At 36.3% G+C, this 10,451-nt stretch overlaps 1 protein-coding gene and 1 long non-coding RNA gene across 2 annotated transcripts; both read left to right on the top strand.

The window, feature by feature from the left end:
* The first annotated feature begins 2,358 nt into the window (after positions 1-2,358).
* Positions 2,359-4,773, top strand: LOC107747371 (glutaredoxin-related protein 5, mitochondrial-like). Its single transcript, XM_016561839.1, has 2 exons — positions 2,359-2,801; positions 4,484-4,773. The coding sequence occupies exons 1-2, from the start codon at positions 2,510-2,512 to the stop codon at positions 4,654-4,656; spliced, it is 465 nt and encodes a 154-aa protein (XP_016417325.1). The 5' UTR covers positions 2,359-2,509; the 3' UTR covers positions 4,657-4,773.
* Positions 4,774-6,613: 1,840 nt separating this feature from the next.
* Positions 6,614-9,923, top strand: LOC107747372 (uncharacterized). Its single transcript, XR_001640798.1, has 3 exons — positions 6,614-6,804; positions 6,883-6,997; positions 9,492-9,923. It is a non-coding gene; the product is annotated as an uncharacterized LOC107747372 (long non-coding RNA).
* Positions 9,924-10,451: the final 528 nt, after the last annotated feature.

Here is a 10,451-nt window from a genome sequence, read left to right as displayed (position 1 = left end):
GGGGGGGGGAGAGAGAGAGAGATGTTAGTCTGAACCATAGACTGTATAAAAACAGGTCTGAACTGATCAGTGTAGTGGCTTTTCCCCATTCTTTTGTCAGTTTACAAAACAACGTTTAATTGTAGCAATTCAAAGTGTCTGAAAGGCGCGCTTCTCCTGCCAGACAATACCTGACTGCCGCTGCTTTACTCTGCCTGTTTTTTAGATTGGTAACGGTACACAACAAACCATCACCGCTGCGGAAACAGGACAAAACTTGTTGTTCTTCTTTGGGTTTTAACGGCAGCTTGCATCCTTAACGTTGTATTACTGCCATCTTCTGGTTATAGTTATTTCCCATATACTTTAGTCATCATATTCTTGTCATGAGTCCCGTTTTAGTCAGAAAGCAAATCAAATATTTAATTCCTTGTTCACTCCTACTGCAGTCCATTATATTCTTTACTCCACGTCCTGTTAGTCCTATTTTTTCCATGTCATTTATCATATCCATCCTCTGTAATTCATATTTTGAACAATTAATAAGCACATGTTCTACAGTCTCAGGTATTATGGCACTGGTCACAAAACCCAGTTGGATGTTTTCCAATAAAATGAAGAGTGCTATTTAATTTATTATGCCCTATTCTTACTCCGGTCATAATAGTCTCTTCTCTCCCGTTTCCTCCCTTATTTTCCACAGTGCCAACTCTTTTTTTTAATCAAGTATAAATGTATTCCTTTTAGTTCTTGATCCCACCTTTGTTGCCATTCTTTAATATTTTTTCCCCACACTATACTCTTTCCTTCTGATCTTGAAATGTTCTCTATGCTCTCTTTTTGCAATGCTTTCTTAGCTATTTTGTCTAACGTTACCTTTTCATTTCCTATAATGCCCATATGTGCTGGGACCCACATAAATATAACCTCATCACCTTTATTCTTGAATAGATAGACATAACATCATAAAAAAGCTCCTGATGATTCTTAACTATGCCGGTCTTGAGACTCTGCAGTACAGAGACAGAGTCGCTGCAAATTAAAGTTCTGTTTAACTTAGAATATTCAATCCATTCTAATGCCATCAAAATGGCAAACAGCTCAACAGCATATACACTTAAGTGATCTGAAGTTATCCAGCTCATTTCACTCTTCTGGCTGGGAACTACAATTGTAGCACCTGTAACTCCTGTTATTGGGTCTTTTGATCCATCTCTAAAACTGTGCTTAAAATGAATGTATTTCTGGTTCACATGTCTATAAAATCCAGTCACCAAATCAACTTGATTGTTTGCTATTTTGGTCTGTAATACCTCCCAATCCACTATTGGAGTGTCAAACTTCCGCATAGGGATACTGGGCCATACCACAGTTTTACAAAACTCCTTTCCATATACTCCCAGGTCACGTGCAGCATCATCTCCTGTCCAACCAAAACTATTTTTTTTCCCTTTTCCCAATTGTCTTGTAACGCTCTTTTGGTTGGGTGACTATCTATCTGTCCCTTCAAACTAATCCAGTCATTTACAAGCAGCTTTCGTCTTAGGCTCAAAGGCATTTCACCTTCCTCTGACAAAACTTGTTGAAGGAATATCGCACGTAAAACTTCAGAGTCTAGAGAAGTCACGCCTTTTGCTCCTTCGGTTTTATCTGTGCAGCCTCGCTGAGTCTCCAGCCACTGCTGATACAGGAGACAGGATCTCGAGACTGCACTGTTATTAACGGGTAGATAAACGTCCCTTACCTCTTACAAGCTGTAAGAAAATAAACGAGGATTTCACCAGTCCACTCCAAACACAAACTACAGCAACATTCACTTAAATAGAGCTTCGTGAATGAATCATTCATTCTGAGTCAAAACACTGATTCGGTTGAACCGTTTCAATAAAACGGTCTAACGATTCGTTTACGAATCTGACTGAATCCGTTCTCTCAATGGCGAGTCTATTTTTACTATTGTTAAAAATGCTAATTACAATGTATTTTATGAGCTGAATCAATTAAACACAATGAACTGAAAAGATGAATCACTGAGTCGTTTATTTGAACCGGATCGTTACAACGAAATTTTTGAAAGAACCGATTCACAGAAATGAGTCGGGGGGAGCATGTAACGTGCCGGAAGAAAAAGCTAGAGTGCATTCTAACCGGATGTAAACGCCTCCACTAATTACTTCTTACAAGAAAAAGCAACAGACGTTTTTAAATTACAGTGGCGATACATGTAACAGTAGATACATTTCATAAAATACTTTACACTGCTAAAATAGAAGCTGTCAGAGATCAAGAGAAAAAGCAACTGGTGTAACATTCATGACCGACGGGGTATTCAACCAATCAGAGAGGAGAAGACAAAAACGAGACCCAATAGCTTTCATCCTTCGAGTGTTTATACTCGAGGGGGCGTAGCTTGAGTCCAGCGAGAGTGAGTTACTTCGGCGAGGCTCTGTGGCGTTTGTTAAGGGAAGTTTCAAACGTATTTGAAACCTCTTTTAATCTCTACCAAACCCTTACCCTTCAGACTTTAACGATGAACAGCATTATGAGAACGGCAGCTCGGTGTCTTCGATCGGGCGCGTACAGAACAGCGCAGAATAACGGAGAGCTGCTGTCTGTTTGGGCCCGCCTCATGTGCTCCTCCTCAGCGGTCCAGAAGACCCTGGAGGAGATGGTGAAGAAGGACAAAGTGGTGGTCTTCATGAAAGGCACTCCTGCACAGCCCATGTGCGGCTTCAGCAACGCCGTCGTCCAGATCCTGAGAATGCACGGGGTCGACAGCTATGCTGCTTATAACGTGCTGGATGATCAGGATATCAGACAAGGTCAGTGCCTGGTGATTGTGGTTTGAGTGGTTTTGGGAGTTTTTACCCAACTGGAGTTTGATATTGGCTTGGATGACAATTTTATCTGTTGTGTGGTTCATTTTTAACCTGTGCTAGTGACACATTTTACAAATTTCCATTTGTAAATTTTTTTTGTAAAATTTCCATTTCCATTTTAAGTCCTTAGTTATTAATCATTAAGAAACTCATAGTTATAGCTTAGTGTCTCATAATGACAATAACCATTCTCATAATTATCAGAATGTCGTAACATTTCGAAAAAACAGAAAAACTAACAATTTGTTTGTTTGTTTTATATAATAATGATTTAGTTTCTCGTTATGAGGTTTTAAGTTATTCCAAGAAGGTATCTCATTATTATGAGATCTTTTCTCATAATATTTACTCAGTATCTCACAGTAATCAAAAACTCCTTCGTCCTTATAACGAGAAAGTTTCTCATTAGCTATTTAGTCACTATTATGAGATATTAATTAGAAACTTAAGTTGTCCTTTTGAGAAAGTATAATTACAATTAGAAAATAATATTCATATTATAAATAATAATATTGGCAGAAATAATATAATTGTTTAGTAATTGTTATGAGATATGAGTTAGAAACTAAGTTATTTTGAGTTATTCTTTATAATACCGTTTTGTTATTATTACAAGAAGTTTTATCATAATAATGACTTGACATTTAACAATAATTAGAAACAGTTATTATTATGAGTAAGTTTCAGATTTTTGGGATGTTTAGTCATTATAATAAGGAAGTTTCTAATTTTAATGAGAAACCAAGGCATTGTTACATGGAAGTTTCTCATGATTGAGATGTTTAGTCATTACTATGAGATAATAATGAGAAACAAGTTATTATTATAAGAAGGTTTCTAATTACGAGACAGTTACTCATTATTATGAAATGTTGTCTCGTAATAATGACTTGACATTTATTAGTATCAGAAAGTTTCTTATTATGAGATGTTGAGTCACTATTACGAGATGTTAATTAGATGAATTATTATCATAAGAACATTTTCCATTATTACAAGACAGTTTCTCATTGTTACAAGGCAATCACTTAACATCTCAAAATAGTAAGAAACATAAGAAATAAGTTATGAGGAATTTTTATGAGAAACCAGGACATTATTACATGAGAGTTTATCATTATTATGAGATGTTTAGTCATTATTGCAAGATATTAATGAGGAAATAAATTATGACAGCTTCTCGTTTGATTTTTTTTCCTCATAATATTGACTTGAAATGTTACAATAATCGAGAAACTACGTTTATGAGAATTTTTCTCATTATTACTACAAATGTTCTTCTAATTATGAGATGTTTCTGAATTACAGAATTTCTACTTAACTGTAGCAGAAACGGGCTTCTAAAATTTTTATACATACAATGAAAGTCGATTTGGGTCTGAAACTTGTTAGTTTGGTCAGTACAGCACAAGTAGGTTAACAGCACCAGCAGTCCAGTCCTGTCGGCTCTGATTGCCTTTATCAGTCCTGTGCAGCAGGAAGAAAGGGGTGTTAACCTTACATGACTGAGGTTAGTTTCCGAACAGTAAAGCCTAGACTCTGAAGTGATTAAGGAGAATTAAAAAGAGATGGAAATAGTTATGCTAAATAAAACTACTGACATGTGACTTTGTTTTCCCTAAAAGGAATAAAGACTTTTTCCAACTGGCCGACGATTCCACAGGTGTTCATCAATGGTGATTTTTTTGGCGGCTGTGATATTCTTCTTCAGATGCATCAGAGTGGAGATTTGGTAGAGGAACTTCAGAAGCTGGGAATCAGATCAGCTCTCCTGGATCAAGAGAAAGAGTCCAAGTAGGAGTCTAGTCAGCAAAGACGAGTCTTTGGGATGATTGTTCATTGACGTAAACCTTCCAAAGGTTTGACTTGTGAATGGAGACTTGACCTGCTGAAGTCCAAACTGTCCTCCGCTTACTGAAGGAAGTGATGTCAAACCTCCCAAATTCTGAAAAATCACTGTAAAACACTTGACATAGAATTACCGTATTACACACAAATGATTGCATTTTCTATTGCAGTATGTTTGTCTTTATTTCAGATACTCTAATGCTAGACCACTGCATATTTAAAATGTTGTATTTTCAAATATAGTATTAAATGTATTTTAGATGTATATCATTTTTTGTCAATAAAATATTTTAAAGCACCCATTGTTCGAAACTAAATCTGCTGGGTGTGTCACAAGATTATGAATTCTGTGTGTCTGATGTCATTACGAAGAATATGCTTGTTGATTCAGAAAGAGATTTCCCTCTTCCTCATTCTGTAAAACCTGTATATTTGTCAGTCAGGTGTTATTTCTTGTCTAAAGACATGTTTAGAATTTGTCCTGCCAGAGAGAGAGAGAGAGAGAGAGGGTAATACTCAACACTTTTGTGCCAGTAACTCGTGTAAGATGTTCTAATCGTGTGGAGCAACAGTATCTATTTAACCTTAATGGTGAGACGTTTTTAAAGATCTTTGCAGATGCAGTTCTGTGAGATAAAATACATGAACAGCTCCTACTTGATACTTACAAGTATGAAGAGATTCACCTTATTGTTTCAAGGGTTTTGTATTTCAACTCCTAACTTCTATATTCACTGTAGATCGTAAAAAGCAGTGTCATTGACAAAATTTGGAGTCTGATAAAGGCATTAATCAAGAAACGGGTGTTAAATTGTGTGTGTGTGTGTGTGTGTATTATATACACACACACACATACATACATACACATGCAGACATAATATGCAATAGTAAATTCTCTGTTGGAAAAAAAAAGTGGTAATTGTTGTTTCACCTGTGTCCACTAGAGTACGCAATAGTATTTTACAGACTGTATTGACATATTCTGAAATGTTCATTAATTGCAGAATAGCAAAACTGATGTCATTAACGACAGATTACTGATGAGTATCAATGGGGATAAAAAAGGAAATTTATAAAAATTTAGTTAAGAAAATTACTTCATTTTATTATTTTCATAAAATGTATTTAAATTTTAAACAATTTTATTTTAATTGTTACTAATATTACTTTAATTATACATTCAGGTTGGTTTAATTTGGGTTTTGAAAACCAAGAAAAGTTTATAAATATAGTTTCAAGGGGAAAAAACATGACATTTTTGGAGACTTGCACCACACGACAAACTAATTTTGCTTGTCATAAAAAGGTAGAAATATCTGATATTTTAAGAGACTTTTTGGCCTTGACACCAAGTTATGAGGGTCAGCTTGGAGACCTTTCCAGGATTTATTGATTTTTTAATAAAATTAAATAAAATACCCAGATGTGTGTATTACTTTATGCCCCAGTATCAAAATTAAAAATATGGTCATCATAGAGGTGGTTTATTCAGTTTTTTTATATCCATCGTTTTTATATCTACATCACATTTGTTTAAATGATTTAATATATTGAAATGTAGAAATGTTTTAGGATATATATATATATATTTTTTTTTAGTAAAAGATGCCTGATTTGCCAGCTGCAACAATCTGCCTGCATTCACCGTCCTCTCAAAAGCCTTCACATCCCAGCACTCCTTCGCCTCCCTCTAAGCTGGTTGCTAGGCGACACCAGGTTTTCTAATATGAGGCAGAGGGAGCAGTGAATGCCACTATTCTCCAGGTGAATTTGGTTTGCCAACAGAATCAGGTCATTGGTGCCAGTGCCTGAAGAGTGTCTGACACCTCCTCTGCTGTAGGTAGATGTAGACAGCTGAGACCCGAACAGGAAGAAGGTACTACAGCAGCTGTCAGAGCTACATCTTCAAAAACACTCAGAAATGGAAATCTAAAAGTGTCAGTTCGCTATGAATTTCCATGGCATTAATATAAACACTGGTGCCAGAACCTCCAAGACCAAATCCCTGGCTCGACACTTGTGGCACACAATAGACTGTGCTCATCTGATTTTTGGAAGATGTTTTTCTGGAAGAAATCGAAGATGGGAAAGAAATGGTGTAAGCATCTCAGTTATAGCCATAGTCAACACATAGGCTACTGTGTGAAGATGGATCTAAATAAGCCTTTGTCCATAGGTGGGCTAAGGAGGACCAAACCTTGGAGTCCTGGAACATGGTGAGACAGAATTTTCCACAATCTTTCCCAGATAAGACGATTTAAGGTGAGGAACTTTTACAGATGCTGTGTTGGGTAAGCACCTCTCATTAACATGATCATATAAAGTTAAAGCAGTTGAGATGAAATAGGTTGAACGAGCCACTAGGGGTCAGCAGTCTACCTTACATTCAAGTGTTTATGCAGAAACAGGCCTTGTAAACAAGAGATGCTCTGTCTGAGTTAGTGTAATGCAATTTAATGTCCAAGACGAAAAGGTTTGGCTGAACCCTCTGGAGAACCTCTAGCTTGCGTTTTTAAAAAATAGAGGTTTCAAAAGGGATTTTTTTTTGTAGCAATGCAATTTTGAGCTCAAAGAACATTTCAGTTCTTAAAAGAACCATTTTTCTTAGTGTGAAAGACATTTTAATCATCTGAAGAACCGTTTTCCAATAAAGAACCTTTTGTGCAATGGAAAGCTTCCATCAATGTTAAATGGAACCAGAGCTGCCAATAAAGAACCCTTTGAGTGTAGGAATTAACCCTTTTCAGGGATTTTTTAAAATCTTTGTACTCAAGGAACTTCAAATACATTTCAAGTGCTTCAAAACGATGTATCTTATTATGGGGTTATTAGAGGAACCTTTGACAGTTTGTCTTGCAGAAACTTTTTCATAGAATTGTCCTCCTTGAATAGGTTATTCAGTCATTTGGCACAAAGTTGTCTCACAGCAAGAAGTTTTAGTCCAGGCGTGGGTTCCTCCATGTTCTCTTTCCCCCACAAACCAAAGACATGCAGCATAATGTGAATTGGGTACATTGTTTGTGTGTGTGAAGGTGTGACTGTCCATCTGGTCATCATAATGCTGCACCGCAGTGACCCTACACAGGACAAGTGGTTTGGAATAATTGATTGGTTTTTCGAGAGGGTTCAGCCAATGGATCTGATGAAACCCAAATGGTGCCATTCATTTGTAGAGTGGACATGGTCTTCTGTGACAAATAACAAAATGAAAAAAAAAGAAAAGATGTTTGAAAAATCTAGTCTTCTTACAGCTCTTTGTATTTTTGTTGATTTTTTTTTTTTGCATGTTAATTGCCCCACATGATTTTCAGATAATAATAAGCAGTTTTATTAATTTTTTATTTAAATTATAATAAAATAATAATGTAAGCTCATGCCAAACTACTTCAGATTTTTATCTTTTAATTATTTATTTTAATGATTTTATATTGTTCAAGGTAAAAATTCCCAATTAACATTTCTGTTGGTACTTTTATTTTGTGTTAATTGCACATAATTTTTCAAATAATACGCAGTGAATCAGCTTTATTATTTTTTTTTAATAATATAATAATCTAAAAACAAGAATATGATTATTCCAAACCATTTAAAAAACTTAATATAATGAAAAAATATATATAATCATTATGAAATCAGGATAGTAGTATCACTCTTAATTTGAATGTATAATTTTTAATTCGAAAATGAAAACATTTATTATAGAAGAGGGGCATTCAAGTCATTGATTGTCTGAATTGCAATTCATTTATTTATTTAAAGGTGGGGTATGTATTTTTTTCAAAAACCCTTTAGAAAACTGATTCGGACCGAGTACCAAAACAAACTTGTAGCCAATCAGCAGTAAGGGGCGTGTCTACTCATGATGTGGAGGAGAGAGCGCTCAGTGCACAGGATGGACATTAGCCGAGCCAAGCGACAGAAAGATAGAGATGGCTGATAAAAAACAAAAGAGTAACGTCTGCGGAACAAAAGAAGGCTTTCGATAAGGCAAGAAGTAGGACCCGTGCAAATATCGGATCAGCTTTCCAGCGCTGGAGAGAACTCAAGGAGCGGAAGGCCTGCGATTGGACGCCGAGGTTGCTTTGTTTCTTCTTGATAGGTGAGTAACACCGTGACTACACCGGACGCAACCGTTGTCGTGCCACAACAGCTAAAGTCTGTCTACACTGGATACGATAAAGCGACCGTTGAAAATCATTTGAAATTTTTGTCAATATGTCATAAATAGAACACAGCAGCAGTTTTCTGTCGGGGATTTGTCGTGCCGCGCCGCATCCAGTGAAGACAGCATCACTGATTATAATGAGTTCTATAGGATTTTGTCGCGCCGCTCGCCTCGCGTCCGGTGTAGACACGGTGTAACATTGGTTTTGCTTTGTTTCACAGAACTAATCGTTGCCTGGGTTGCGTACGTATGTGTGGGGCGGAGCTATCAAAATAGGGGCGAGACCCTTTTGGGGTAGGGGCGTGTTTGTTTTGGTGATTTGAAATATCAACATTGGCTACCAGAAATCACTTACCCCACCTTTAACAAATTATTGGATCAGATGAAACATGAGTTGTCATTTGCCCCTTTTGCTAGCATGGGGTCTCACCAAGGTGACAGTACCAAATATTCAGAGAATGCAAATGTTAACTAGTATACATTCATTTTAGGACATAATTAAAAAAATAATAATTCATGACTATTGCACTCAGTATGTGCTACATTTTCTTCTTCATTTGTTATGGCATAATTTATGAAAGCTCTCTCTTTCATCATTTCTTCTCCTCTCTGTGTAAAAGGGATCTGTCATTCTCATGCAGACCGGCTTCAAAAAGACACTGACCCACCAGGCGAAAATGCTGAACTATGCGATCACCCATCAATCCCCAAGACCACAAAAGAGGGAGAGCAGGGAAGAGTCCATCCTGGCCTTTCTGGGGATTGTTGGGACCATCCTCAACCTACTTGTCATTATTTTTGTCTACATCTATACTTCTATCTGACTCTAGACTCTGACATGTGTGATTGTACTTTCCATGGGGGAAGATTTACTTCCCAGATACTTGATCAAAGATGAGATGTACTGTAGCATGTGTATTACCTCACAGACATTTGAACATTACTGAATAATGTGGGTAATCAACCAATCCAGATCTGCCTTTCGGATACAACACACTGATGAACAGTTATTGGTAGCATAAATTCATCTCATGTCTAGAATTAAACATTATGGTGCATAGTTCCCTATGATCAAATTATGTCCAACATGTTCTCTGTGATCAAAACAACACTTTTTATGTTTATAAATTTCTTCAGATATGTTGATTTGTTTGCTAGAAGAAACTATAAACTGATTTTAGCCGATTTCGCTTAACCTTTACAACTTTTTTAGAACTACAGTTTTGAATATAATATGTGGATGAAATACGATAGACCTTAGTCTGGTTTGGTACCATATTTAATTTTTATACATAAATGAAAACAAGGCTGTGTGGGATACAAATGCGGTCAGTTTTTATTGTCAGTTTACTGCAGTTGTACTTTGTTGTATAGTTTTGATTTCCTTTCCTCCCATAGAGATAAACAGAATTATGAAAAGCAAAAAATGAAATATTTTTAACAGTGCATGTTTGTTCATGAAATTCTATGCAGTTTTATGCTTTTGTTAGCAGGATGCCTAAGAGTAGCCAGCTCCTTTGAGGATATTGTAGGACTAAATAACAGTGTTTGTGGTAATGCAATACAAGTAATGCGAGTTA

Source organism: Sinocyclocheilus rhinocerous, unplaced genomic scaffold (assembly GCF_001515625.1).
Source record: "Sinocyclocheilus rhinocerous isolate Xijiao unplaced genomic scaffold, SAMN03320098_v1.1 scaffold3274, whole genome shotgun sequence".
NCBI classification, from domain to species: Eukaryota; Metazoa; Chordata; class Actinopteri; order Cypriniformes; family Cyprinidae; genus Sinocyclocheilus; species Sinocyclocheilus rhinocerous.
The sequence above is the reverse complement of the archived record's forward strand: the minus strand, read 5'-3'. Positions and strand labels throughout refer to the sequence as shown.

Excerpts from the sequence above, each read along its gene's own strand:
- LOC107747371 (XM_016561839.1), top strand. The coding sequence starts at position 2,510 with ATGAACAGCATTATGAGAACGGCAGCTCGGTGTCTTCGATCGGGCGCG. Across the intron at positions 2,802-4,483 it reads TGATCAGGATATCAGACAAG|GAATAAAGACTTTTTCCAAC; the intron begins GTCAGTGCCTGG and ends TTTCCCTAAAAG.